Here is a 14,224-nt window from a genome sequence, read left to right as displayed (position 1 = left end):
TGTCGTGCTTGACGGCTTCCGCGTGCGTATCGTAATTTCGTACAATTCGGTAAGTCATCAGTGATCAGTTTGTTAAGTGAAAAGTGTCAAAAAGTGACGCGATGGTAACCTTGCTACACACGTGCGCGAAAACGCGTCGCGTGTTAAAAGCAAGATACGCTGTGTGTGACCGTGTGAACTGACCGGCGAAATTTCCTGACCCTACCCTTTCTGTGGAGGACTAAGTGCAACAGTGCAACAGTGCAACAGTGCAACAGTGCAACAGTGAACAGTGAACAGTGAACAGTGAATAATTACGAGAAACGCGTTAAATAAATTGTTATACAAGACACGCGCGCGGGGTTCTTCGATGTGTGACATCCCTGAACGCGCGAAAATTCACCGCATTTATTGGTGATCTGTAACCGGTTATAACTTAAAAACTAGGACACCCTCGACATTTTGCAAGAGGAACTTTCGGCTCAGAATCACATCAGGAATCTACCCTGAAGAGGTTTGACGGTAGGTCTGGGACACCCTGTATATTCTTTATACAGGGTAACTCACAACTAAGCCAATATGTTAATAGTATATTCTGCAGGTAAAATAGAGTAATAAATCTTAATACAAGAATATATAGGCTACAATAGTTTAGAAGTTATAAACGATCAAAGATTGCCAATGATTTCGGATAGAACTGGCGCGTTCTGATCCGTAACTACACGTACACGCGTACCAATCTGTCAACTATTATTGATTTTTATCAGGTGATTTTAAATCAGGTGATATTGATTTTTACTGCACAGCTAATTTTATTATGTCGTTTCTTATGTGCGTGAATACACATGTAACTATCGCGATCAGTTTAAATGGAAAAATTAATTATTGTAATAGGAAATCATAATTCTTTTAAGTTAAATATTTAATTTTGTATTTTTTAAATATTATTTTAAATATTATTATAAAATATATTTTTTTTAATTATTCAAAGAAGTTGCTCTAAGTGTCCTCTTTCAACCTCGATGCATAATCGTGCACGTCGTAGTAAATTGCGACCGGATTCTCTAATCATTTAATTTGTAATTGTTGCCAAACCTTCATGACTTTAATCGTACAATACCTCTTTATTTTGGCTTTGTTCTCTTTGATAAATATATTGTTAAAGATTTCCCCAGAGAAGAAAAAATCAATTGGAATCAAGTCTAGTGATCGTGCTGATCAGTTAAATGGACCACAAATTTACTACAACGTGCACGATTACACGAAGAAAATTTTATATTAAAAATTACTATATGCAGCAGTAGGCGCGGGTCATGAAAAAATTACAAAAATTTTTACTGTTTATCATACGTGAAATATATTAAAAATTTTTGGAAGGAGGACATGTTTAGCAACTTCTTTGAATAATTAGAAAGAATAATATTTCAAAAAATAAAATTTTTTTATTTTTAAAATAATAATTCAAAAATAAAATTTTAAATATTTTATTTAAAAGAATTATAATTTCCTATTATAATAATTAATTTTTCAATATTAACTGACCGTGATAGTATACGTGTGTATTCACGCACACAAGAAACGACATAATAAAATTAGCTGTGCAGTAAAAATCAATATCACCTGACTTGTAAAAATCAATAACAATAACAGTTGACAGATCGGTACGCGTGTGCGTGCAGTCACGGATCAGAACGCGCCAGTTCTACGCGAGATCAATGGCAATCTTTGATCGTTTATAACTTCAAAACTATTGTAGCCCATATATTCTTGTATTAAAATTTTTTACTCTATTTTACCTGCAGAATATACTATTAGTAGTATAGCTAGGCGGGTTCTAACCCAGGAACAATGAGGGGGGTGCGGGGGAAGAGGGAAAGAGGGGGTATCGGATTACGCTGCGTCAGCACTTTTGGAGGGGAGGGGGGTATCAGATTACGCTGCGTCAGCCCTTTGGAGGGGTATCGAATTATGCTGTATCAACACTTTGGAGGGGTATTGGATTATGCTGCGTCAACACTTTGGAGGGGTATCCGATTACGCTGCATCAGCACGTTGGAGGGGTATTGGATTACGCTGCGTCAACACTTTTGGAGGGGTATTGGATTACGCTGCGTCAGCACTTTGGAGGGGTTATCAGATTACAGCTCTTTGAGGGGAGGAGGTATCAGATTACAACACTGTGGAAAGGTATACACGTTTACAGTTGTAAAAGCGCAACATCAGCACTTTTGCGATGTGTATATCAGGTTACAAGAAATTAGAGGGGACCACATATTTTACAGATTACGTCATCACTTTTTAGAATTTGCAGGCGCCATTTTGCGTCGTCAGCACTTTCAGCACCATTTTGCGTTGTTACAAGAATGATATTATCACTATTTTTAGCAGCAGTCACGTCAGCATTTTTTTTTGACACCATTGTTGCCAGATTTCAATGTTTTAATCAGCACTTTTAATAGTGCCATGTACAAAAGCCCATAGCAACAGGCAGCCACGTCAGCATTTTGGGCGTCATTGTTGCCAGATTTCAATGTTTTAATCAGCATTGTCAGCATTTTTAATTAGTGTCGTGTGCAAAAAGCGGGTATAAAAAGCTCGCGAAAAATACAAATTGTCACAGTTATCTGAAATCATTTGGACAATCACTACTTTGCTGCAACGCCTCACCTGAATTATAACAACGATGTTTTCTACTGTACAGCAGACAACTGTGAGTAATCTGACCAACAAACAGCAAGGTGTGGAGACCTTCGCGAAGAAGCGGAAATATTCGCCCAACGAGTAAGTTGGCTCTCTTACTATTTGCACTTTTAAACTCACCGTCATTGTTACACTTTGAACTCACGCAAGCTTTTTTCACCAGAAATGGAAGTAATTCGCCAAGCGTCGATAGAAGCATGATCACGCCTCCCAGAATTTTGGCTAGAAGATACCCGTTGACAAAAACCAGTTACAAATATCTCGACATCGGAATCAACGTCTCAACGCCGAGCCGTGTGGAAATTGCTCTCGGTGACAACCATGGCAAGGAGTTACGTCTATCATACGGCGTATGGAAAGAACTCGTGAATCAACGGAGCATCATCACCAGCTTCTTTAAGAATGATGTGGACGAAGCACCGCCTCAGACGGTTGGACACTGCACGTTAAGTTTTGGAAAAATTAACAACCTAAAAGTAATGCGCCTAGCAACATCAGCATTATGTTTAATCATGTCAAGCCAAACCGTGTGTAATATGTTTGCACTCGAATATTGCGTAGACTGCATCAATCATTCGTTGAACAACGTTACCGGTATGGTTGATGTCAAGTTCGCGCACTTTTCAGAAATCGCGAGCGGTGTGAAGGACCCCATCGCAGCGATACGTGACGGCAAATCATTTGATAAGAACGATATAATCGATTGCGAACTGTTAGCACAAATCTTTAGATTGCGATAATTTTTAGCGTATGCTTTATTGTTTCATTGTCATAATATATTTTAAATGTATCTGTTTAATAAATATTATTCCAATTATAATTTAAAATTATTTTGTATTATCCCGACTATGTGTCTTTCCCATCCTATCCACTATACTGACCTATCCTACAGCGCGTGAGTCAAGTTACACCGTAGTAATGAGGGAACCGTTTAAATAAATATACAATTTGAAAAGTTTTATTAAAATAAACTTATTTATATTAAATAAAATAACAATAATAAATTAATAAAACTGAGGCTATTATAATTAATAAATTATTAAATTTGAGATTACAATGTTGAACAATATAGAAGTTATGTTACACTGACCTACCTTACATGAGATAAGCGAGCGTGTTAGGTTACCACTGAGAAAGAAAGGAAGGAATAAACGAGTGATTATATTTTAAATTATTTTTTTATTATCCTGACTCCCCATACACTACGAAAAAGTTTAGAGCATCCTACAATTTTTAGATAATTTTAATTAACTTTACGCACTAACATTGTAAATATATGTAATTTTTTTTATTATTTTCTTTAAACTTTATCCAAATACGTACATTCACAAATAAGTATCGATATTTTAAATAAAATAATTGTATCTGTGAGAAAAATATAATTTTATTTTAAAAATTGTAAGGTGTTCCAAACTTTTGAGTGGTAATGTATATCGTTCCTATGCCTCGACCTATCTTACTGCGTGACAAAAGCGCGTGTCCATTTACCGCTCGAGATAGAAGAAGGAAAGAAATGAGGGGACAATAAGAATAAAAATATTAAAAGTTTATAATATTAATAATTTATTTTTCTAACAATGTATATGTATACAGGGTGATTCAAAATAACTGTATGTCCTTAAAGAGACATATTCCTCAGCGCATTCTGAGACAATTTTTCCTTTGGTAAAAATTTTTCCGGAGCTTAGTTTTTAAGATACAAAAGAAAATAGGAAGCGTATCATGAGCCGAGTACAAGAGACAAGCAGGGCCGGCGCATTCACCAAAACGCGGGTGTTTACGTGAGGCGCCTGCTACAATCAGCTGACAGCTGACGATACACAAATTATGCACACACACACACACACACACACACACACACGCGCGCGCGCGCGCACGCACACACACATCTCTCTCTCCCTCTTACGCATACGTACACACACACACGCACCGCAGACGCACCACACACACATCACACACACGCACACACCACGCATGCAATAGACAGACAGCACACGCACGTATACATGTACATTTATTCATGCACTTAAAAATGCGTGAGGGGGAGAGAGAGAAAGAGAGAGAGAGAGAGAGAGAGAGAGAGAGAGAGAGAGAGAGAGAGAGAGAGAGAGAGAGAGAGAGAGAGAGAGAGAGAGAGAGAGAGAGAGAGAGAGAGAGAGAGAGAGAGAGAGAGAGAGAGAGAGAGAGAGAGAGAGAGAGAGAGAGAGAGAGAGAGAGAGAGAGAGAGAGAGAGAGAGAGAGAGAAATGTATCGAAGAAGTTTCAACGTGTTTACTTACGTATCATTCTGTATAAACAATTGGTTGCTTCCGCGATGAGACAAATCCATATCGAGTAACTGTTTCCTTTTTCTTATTGTTCACATTTCACGTTTTGAAGCACACAACACATTCACATCTCTGTCACTCACTTTATCGATAAAACTAAATATTCAACTACTAATCACTCAGCGCGAAAATTACTCGAAAAAGAAACACGTTTTCGACGAACACACGACACGTGTTTACTCGACGGTGGCAAGCGGTCGACTGATCTGTTTAGGTTATTTATTGTTACCACAACAACCACGTAACTTTTCGCGGGAAAAATCTTGAGAGCAAACGGAGAGTAATCAATTGAAACTGTCAAATGTGAACGTATGTGTATGATGACTTAAAATCTCAGAACGCGCACAAATAAAAAATAAAAATATTAATTAATATAATTTGATATTAAAATAATTTATTAAAAAATATTGCAGCTATTATTTATTATTCATTATTTATTAAAAATCGAAAGAAATCATTTTTTTAGTATTTTATTTATCTTTGATTTGTAATAAATTGCGACCTTCGAGAAAATGTTCTTCAAAATGAAATATTTGGTTGCTCTAAAAAGGGCAGATTATTTTTTTCTCTTGAAAGAACTTCCTTTGTAACACATTTTTGGTTTTTAATAATTTGCGAACTCGGAGAAAATGTTCTTCGAAACGAAATATTTGGTTGCCCTGAAAAGGGCAGATTATTTTCTTGGAAGAGCTTTTCTTCTTTACAACAGATGTTCGAAGTGACCACCGTCCATTGTAACGCAAGTTCTCATGCGTCTCAATAAATTTTGTTGCGTCTTCTCCAAAATATTATTATTGATGGACCAAATAGCATAATGGAGTTTGTTGTTTAAATCATCGATATCTTCGGGAAGCCTTCTGTAAATTTTCTCTTTGCAATGTCCCCACAGGAAAAAATCCAAGGGATTAAGATCCGGGGATCTTGCGGGCCAAAATATTGGGCCATACCGGTCCATCCAACGTCCAGGAAATTGCTCGTTCAAGTGATTCGTAACTGGCGTTGTGTGGTCTAGCACCGTCCTGTTGGAATATGATTTTATTCCTCTCACCCAAAAAAAAATATTCTACTAATAAATGGAGAATTCCTCTAAGCATTTCCTCTACGCAATATTATCTTATATAAAACATATTTCTCTTCATGTAACACGTATTTATCTATAAAAAAGTGGATGCGTGAGATATGATTAAGAGTAAATTCCTCTAAAGAAAATCCTACTATAGTAATTTGAATAGCTTCTTGAAATAAGAGGATATGTAAGATATTCGCGGACCGCGCATTTGTTTGAAATAGATTGTCATTAGGTCTGTTCTTTATAGCTGAACTGGCTGTACTAGTTCAGAGTTTATCTTTTTCCCTCCACATTGGAAGGAGAAAGATAAACTCTGAACTAGTGCAGCCAGTTCAGCTATAAAAAACAGACCTATTTATTTGCTACGCGAAGTGTACGCCATCAAAGTGCGACGCAGTGTGATGCAACGAGCTTTGTGCCAGTGAGTGTTTAGTGCTACAAAAGAAATATGAACGAAGTACAAGAATTTTTAGAAAAAGCACATTTAGGCGAGTACTGGCCCGCATTTGAGAGTAAGTATTTTTTTATATTTTGAGTAACTTTTACTTAAAAATTTTATCTACAATGAAATAATAAATTGCATGGTTAGGTTTATATTTGTATTACATGTTCATCAATTTCTTTTAACTGCATTGTCCATATTATTATTTCTTTTGAGTTTAGAGTTTAGATATACACATACGCACGCACACACGCACACGCACGCACGCATACACTTTTGGTTTTCAGCTTTTGGTTTTCGGCTTTGAACTTTTCTTATAATTAATATCATATTGGTCTTTTATGTTTAGGAGATGCAATAACTACCATAGATAGGTTATGTTTAATATCAGCTAAAAAGGCAGAGGAATTATTGCCTAAGTGAGGTGATCAAGCTGAATTTTTTAACAGAAGAAATGCTTTACAAGCCAGTACTTCTAAGAATTTAGTTTTTGATGTAGAGGTACAAGCAAGGAAGATTTGTAGACATTCCAAACGATTATGCATGTAATAAAATTGTTTGTATTTATTTGGGTATTTTGTTATAGGTTGATGAATTTGGAAACTGTAGCATGCCATTTGTAGATGTTAACACAGATAATTGTCTTGATATTGTGAACACTCCTTTACGCCAATTAGATAATATAGTAAGGATATATATATATATATATATATGTATATTATATACATTATATTTTATATATAAAATATGTATATAGAATATGTATAAACATTTTAACCTTTTGTAAGAGATATCGCGCAGCTGACTAGTTCTTTTCTCTTGCTTTCACGCACTGCGTTGCGTCAGCTAAATGCCTGATTGGTTATGATGAAGCGCGCACGTTCGCTATTGGCGGACGATGATGCAGGCAGGGCAACGAGCCACTTTTGCGAGGCAAGACGGCGTGAGGGGGCAGAGTCGGTGTCCGATCGTCCGAGGATACACGTCGCGATTATGAGATATTTAAGTTCGTCATCCCTACGTCTCTCACAATACTAAACCGCGTAACGAGGTAGAAGTGCGTAATATTACTGCATGTGCTCTCCGTCGTGATAATATGTTTCCTGATATTGAATAAACAATACATGGGATTGAACTTCTGAGCGTATTACCCTATCATCTTCATTCTACCATTGCTGATCCTGATCTCTTCTCCCCCTTTCCTTTCATCTACACTTTTAAGATATAAAATTAGTAGCTAAATTCTTGTGTTTTTGACATTTTATGTTAACATTGTAGGAAACATGTAAACAGAGAAATGATTACTCTCAGCTCGAATCAGCATCTGATTCAGGAGTAAATAGTGTGAGTGATGGTGAAACAGAAATTTTGTTAGCTAATCAAAACGGAAAGAAACGACAACTATCGTCAAAGTTAGAAAAATCTAAACGCTATCCTAAAAGACTTGCATTGTGGTTCACAAGAACGCAATTTCAAGAGTTGGTAAACAATATATTAAATTGTTGCTCAGAATTAAATAATTATATTTAGTATTAAAAGTGCCATTAAAATTTTTTATTTAATTATACTTATATCTGATATACATTTCCATAATATATTTTTTATTTCAGAATATTGAGAAAGTAATAAAGGAACATTTAAAAGGTGATGCTGTTCTAATTTATTATAAAAATAATGGCATTTTAAATGGAGAAGCAAGAGGAATATTAATAGAGATATTAGCAAGTTGTATGATAAAAATTAATATAAAGTAAATTTTTTTACTACAATATCATAACTTTATGCATATTTAATGTTGCTAATATCTTTCTTTTTTGTAACCCTACTTTTGAAGAATTTCAAATCGTGTCCAAAAAATTATGCAAATTATTTCCAACTGAGACTGAGGTAAAACTTTTTTATCTATATATTCTGAATCTGATAATTAATATTATCACGAGTAAACATAATATTTTTTGTAAATATATTGTAGGCTACATACGTATATAAACTTTTTGCAAATGGTCCAAAGCAAAAAAATATCGGGGGAAAATTAGCTGATAAAGTGAGAAATATTAAGTCTATGTTGAGGAGACTTGGTGCACTTAATCCAGCCAATTATCATAAATATTCAAATTCTACGCAGAATGAAAATGATGAAAATGAGCCCGATACGAATACATCTAAAAGTATTTAAATTCAATTAAGATTATTAACTGCTAAGAAATATTTTTCATAGAATATGATAAACTAATTGCCTCAAAATTGTGCTTAGTAAATGAAGATAAAGTGCAAGCAGCGATTCGATGGCTGAAAATAAGTCGAAAACCTTGGACTGATGTTTTAAATAATTGGGATCTAACTTATGATATTAGACAAAAAAACACTACTAGATCCGAAAGGCGGAGGAGACAAACCACTTTCGGTGACGGATTATTTTTCTGAATGGGAGGTTTTGTCTTTGCCTCAAGGATATACTCTTGTAAATATATTAAGTATTTTAATATTATTTGTTTAGTGTTAACATTCTCTATTGTTTTCTTATTATTTCTTATAAAAATAAATATCTTAATTTTCCAGCTTGATCGTGACTTTAAGAAGAAATATCCTGATAAGGATTTAGCGCTTCTTTTGGAGTGGGAAATATTTATTCCCCTTCTCAAACAACTTTTAAAAGCAGAAGTGAAGGATTCTTATGGAAAAGCACAACTGAAGAAATTGGACGAGCTGGATGATGGTAAGTATTTTTCAAGAATGAATAAATAAATAAAAATTATTTATTGGAAAAAAATCCTTGTGTCATATGTATTTACAGCAAAAGTTTTCTTTTATCTATCGTAGCAAATTCTGTCACTGCTGTTATTCTTCACTTACTTCCACATTTAGTTCCACCTCGACAACTACAGAAACTTGATTCTGGAGAAAAGATAAAGGCAAATATAGCTGAGGCAAGAGATGCTTTTGTGTTCCATGTGACAGTAAGTTAAGTTTTATTGATATACTTCATTATATTCTTCAAGATGCATGGAATATTTGAACGTGCTGGAAATGATTTGAAAATTATGTGACAAAAAATAAATTTATTTTTTTTTAATTTGTGGCAAATTATTACACACACACGCGCGCGCGCGAAGTTGTATGACTTTTTTGTAAAATAGAGATATAGTAATAATTTTTTTATCTTATCTTTGTAGGTGCCAGGAGATATAAATCCAGCTATCCAACGGAGGCGTGCTGTGGCTTTAAAGCTTAAAACTAGAGTTCAACCTTTTGTTCTTCTTGTTGAGCCTACGGTAGAACAATACGAGATTTGTTATGTGATAATTGATGAAGTCAAATATCAATTTAATAATGTGTTGAAAGCCTTCGATCAATGTTTCAAAGCAATACAAGTTGTGATGACTGAATATTCATATGAAGCAAGAGGTGTGTGGCTTTTTATTCAGCAAGCTTTGTATCGCATCTCCACGAGGTATGATAAAAAGAATTCTAATGTCAGTGCGCTTGTCAAAACCTTTGAAGCTTTTCGAACAAAAATTGCAAATGAAACTGACAATGAGCAAACACCTCATTGAGGTCTTCCGTTTTACTTTAAATTTATAAGTCTAATTGTAAGTCTTTACAGAGCATATCTTTTAAGTAGATTCCATTTAAAAATTTTTTTGCATAATTATATTTTTCATTTATTATATATATGACATATATTGATATATTAATTTTAAGTTAATATAAGAAGAAATCAACCTGTGATTTAAAAATTATTTTAATTTTCTAATAGATTACGTAACTCTCGTTTAGTTGTATAAGTTTTAACTTGTGTGTTCAATTTTGTTTTTTATAATGGAGATATTATGTTTTATATGTAAAAAACAATTTAACTCAATCGAAGCTCTGATGGCACACATCAAAGTATACCATGTTACAGCTGTTCATACTGCTCTTAGATGTTCTGCACCTAATTGTTTTAAAACTTGTCCTTCCTTACGTGCATTCAAAAAACATTTACTTAAATGTTCTTTCTTACATAAAAATTGTTCACAAAAAGAAATTTAATCTTTTGATGCTTGTCATGTTTCTGATGTTGTCCAGATTTCAGATGCTGATATGCATCAGCATGTTTTTGAATCAAATACGTCAGAAAATAATTCAATTTCAGTTTATAATGTTAAAAAAGCTTTAGTGGATTCTACGCTTGTTTTTGTATCAAAATTGTATGCCTCTAATACTTTGAATCGGGCTCATGTTCAAGAGATAATCGATGCTGCTTCAGAATTATTATCAAGTGGATACTTAAATATTTAAAAAAATAAAGTTTTTAACATGTTAAGTAAGTTTGATTATACTAACGAAGAACATGAACTTTCTTTTATGTTTAATGCGTGTGATAATATTTTTGCTGGCCTTCACAGTGATTATGAAAGATTAGAAGCATTAAAAGAAAGTGAATTCTATATAGCTCCTACAAGCTACGTGATTGGTAGTCATTATAGGCCTAGAACACAGGAGAACAAGACAGTAATGAGTCATGAACTTGATACTGGTTACTACATTTCTATAAAAGAAGTTTTGAAGCATTTTTTGGAATTACCAGGTTGCCTTGATACGATTATTTCGAATTTAGAGTATTTATCTCAAAGAGATGAGCCTTTTTCAAATGTTGTGCAAGGAGAGATGTGGAAAGAAAAAGTGGCTAAATATTTTCATAACAAAACAGTACTTCCACTTAATTTTTTTTTTGACGATATGGATCCAGATAATATCACAGGATCTCATGCTGGTCACCACAAATTAGGAGCACTTTATTACAATATTGCTTGTATACCTCAAGATTATGCCTCAAAACTTAATAATATATTCTTGGCTTCTTTGTTTCTTTCAGATTGTAAAGTACATGGAAATATGAATTTATTTAGACCAGTTATTAAAGATTTAACATATCTAGAAAGAAATGGATTAATTATAAAAACAAGCTCACAAGGGGCAATAAAAACAAGGGGAAAAACAAATTTATTTTAGTTTGTGCCTCTTGTTAGGTGACAACTTGGGAATTCACTCTATTTGTGGTTTATCTGAGGGATTCAATGCAAACTATCCATGCAGAATGTGCAAGCATCACAAGAATGAAATTGCATCTCTAACTGCTCTTGATACAAATAAATTAAGAACAATGCAAAATTATGCTGCTGATGTTTTGTTACAAAATCTTACTGCGACTGGTATTAAGGAAAAATGCGTTTGGGATGCTATTCCCAGCTTTTCTTTTGTACAAAGCATTAGCTTTGATATTATGCACGATCTTTTGGAGGGAGTATGTGGTTATGACTTAGCACTTATACTTTTTGATTTAATACATGATAAAAATACTTTTCCCTGGAGACTCTGAATAATCGTATAATTTATTTTGATTATGGTCCAGTAGAGTCAAAGAATGCAGTATCACCAATTAAAAAAGAGCATCTTATAACTGGTAAACTTAAGTTCTCTGCCTCAGAAATGTTGTGTTTTGTCAGATATTTTGGATTAATGCTAGGTGATTTAGTTCCTGAAGATGCTGAAAGTTGGCATCTTTATCTAAAATTAAAATCAATTATATAGACATAGTTACAACGTCTTATGTAAACCTTCGATCACTTAGTTATCTGAGCATTCTTATTTCTGAACATCATGAAATATATCTTACTGTCTTTCCCAAAGTTACACTTAAACCTAAGCATCATTACATGCTTCATTATCCTAAAGTTATGCGTAGAGTTGGTCCTTTATGGTCTGTCTGTTGCCTTCGATGGGAAGCCAAACACAGACCTCTTAAGCAGGCAGCCTATGCTACAAATTCTCGTAAAAACTTGCCTTTGACTTTGGCGATAAAACATCAATTAAATTTGTGTGCCAGATTTTTATCTAGAAAACCTTTGGGTGAAAAATATTCTTTTGGAGTTCAAGAAGAAGTTAGTATTAAAGATATTAAAAATTACCGATTATTTCATGATGTTCTGCCTAAGAATTTAAATGAAATTATAAACACATTTTCATGGATTACAATTTCTGGTACTATTTATAAAATAGGAATGTGTGTAGCTGTAATGTTCCACAAAGACACTGGTTATCCTGTGTTTGGTCGAATTAATCTTATCACATATTGTGAAAAATCTGATGCTGTGTATTTTCTCTTGTGTATGTTTGAAACGGTGGATTTTGTGAAACATCTTTGTAGCTATGAAGTTATTGAAGATTCCTCTAAATGAAAATTTATTAAATTTGATGATCTAATAGTATTTACACCTTCTCACTGTAGAGTTGGAGCAAGAAGTTTTTCTAATTATATAACATTCCGTCATGCGTTTGTGTAAAATAATATGTATTTATAATATTATACTTTATACTTTATGATATATTTATACTTTATAATATATTATTATATTTTATAATATATAGTATATAAATCTCATTTTTTTTCATTAAAAATCTTTCAAAAAACAAATATTTATTTAATTCGACATCTGCTTTTAAAAATCATGTATAATTTTGTGTCTTTTCAAAAAGCTTTTTTTTCTTTCTCACGTATAAATTCGTATATTTTTAAAAACTACTTTTTGAATTACTTCTTGAAAACCACTATAATCTTCAGAAAGCTATTTAAAAACGTATTTTTAAAATTGCTCTAAAAACTACGTAACCGCTTGAAATAATTTTTACTCAAGATTATATGGTTTCCAAAAAGTAATTCAAAGAGTGATTTTTGAAAATATACAAATTTATACATGAGAAAGAGAAAGAGGAAGGGAGAGAGAGGGGGAAGAGGGAAAGAGGAGGGAGGGAGAGAGAGAGAGAGAGAGAGAGAGAGAGAGAGAGAGAGAGAGAGAGAGAGAGAGAGAGAGAGAGAGAGAGAGAGAGAGAGAGAGAGCAAGAAGATTCCTATGAAAAAAAATATTATACTCTACAAACAAGAATATTACTTGGATCACACAGAAAGTACGCTTCTCTAGTCAGTATATGATAATCAGATATAAATTAATACTTTAGTAAGTTTAAAAGTAGAAAACATTTGTCTTAAAGTATTATTATAAATGTTTTAAATAAGAATAAGATTAGATTTACAAGAATAGGAGGTTTTTTCAACATTAAGAGGATTACAATCTTAAGTCTAGTATCTTATATGCTTAGAGGATATTACTCTATATTTTTGAATATCATCTTGAGACCATATACCAGAGGAAAATCCTCTAGCAATAACAGGTTACCGCTAAAAAATAGAATTTTTTTTTTTGAGTGCTCTGCTAATGGCACGTCTTCCAAAAATTCTGGCATATTTTCTGCCAAAAATTCTTTATAAAATGCGCCATTTAAGATATCTGGTAGAATTACTGGACCGAGTATTTTCGTGCCCATTATTCCTGCCCAGACGTTGAGTTTCCATCGAGTTTGAAAATTTCTGTCTCGAGTAACTCGAGGATTCTCGTCGCTCCATACGTGCATATTATAAGAATTAAAAATTCCTTCTCGTGTGAACAGCGATTCATCGCTGAATATCACACGAGAAGGAAATTCTGGATCTTCGTCTACTCTTCTCAAGAAATTTTCACAAAATCTCTTTCTCCGAAGATAATCTTCTTCTCGTAAATTTTGCACGCGGCAATAATGAAATGCGTGCAATTTTTCTTCTTTTAAAACTCTCTGTACTGTAGAGTAAGACAAATCATGCTCTCGAGTAATGACCCGAATACTAGTTTCA

At 33.6% G+C, this 14,224-nt stretch overlaps 1 protein-coding gene across 8 annotated transcripts; it reads left to right on the top strand.

Moving 5' to 3' along the window:
- Positions 1-1,870: 1,870 nt before the first annotated feature.
- Positions 1,871-12,973, top strand: LOC137000869 (uncharacterized). 8 transcript variants are annotated; one of them, XR_010891038.1, is made up of 10 exons: positions 1,871-2,760; positions 2,843-7,017; positions 7,103-7,567; positions 7,795-7,998; positions 8,127-8,403; positions 8,489-8,684; positions 8,771-8,977; positions 9,076-9,232; positions 9,337-9,473; positions 9,690-12,973. XR_010891038.1 is itself a non-coding variant. In XM_067358450.1 (10 exons), exons 7-10 carry the CDS (start codon positions 8,861-8,863, stop codon positions 10,068-10,070), a joined length of 792 nt encoding a protein of 263 aa, XP_067214551.1. In that variant the 5' UTR covers positions 6,396-6,586; positions 6,866-7,017; positions 7,103-7,567; positions 7,795-7,998; positions 8,127-8,403; positions 8,489-8,684; positions 8,771-8,860; the 3' UTR covers positions 10,071-12,973. The 8 variants fall into 8 exon arrangements, 7 of the variants coding, with proteins under 7 accessions (XP_067214556.1, XP_067214551.1, XP_067214554.1 ...); XM_067358450.1 differs by lacking the exon at positions 1,871-2,760 and having other exon boundaries at positions 6,396-6,586; positions 6,866-7,017; XM_067358453.1 differs by lacking the exon at positions 1,871-2,760 and having other exon boundaries at positions 6,396-7,017; positions 8,127-8,266; positions 8,351-8,403.
- Positions 12,974-14,224: the final 1,251 nt, after the last annotated feature.

The sequence above is a fragment of the Linepithema humile genome, chromosome 6, assembly GCF_040581485.1.
Source record: "Linepithema humile isolate Giens D197 chromosome 6, Lhum_UNIL_v1.0, whole genome shotgun sequence".
Classification (NCBI taxonomy): domain Eukaryota; kingdom Metazoa; phylum Arthropoda; class Insecta; order Hymenoptera; family Formicidae; genus Linepithema; species Linepithema humile.
Note: the sequence above shows the minus strand (reverse complement) of the source record. Positions and strands in the feature narration are given on the sequence as shown.

Bases quoted from the DNA above. Each gene is read 5' to 3' on its own strand.
- LOC137000869 (XM_067358450.1), top strand. From the start codon at position 8,861: ATGATATTAGACAAAAAAACACTACTAGATCCGAAAGGCGGAGGAGAC. The intron at 9,233-9,336 runs GTAAGTATTTTT...TATCTATCGTAG, and splicing joins ATTGGACGAGCTGGATGATG to CAAATTCTGTCACTGCTGTT. The intron at 9,474-9,689 runs GTAAGTTAAGTT...TTATCTTTGTAG, and splicing joins CTTTTGTGTTCCATGTGACA to GTGCCAGGAGATATAAATCC.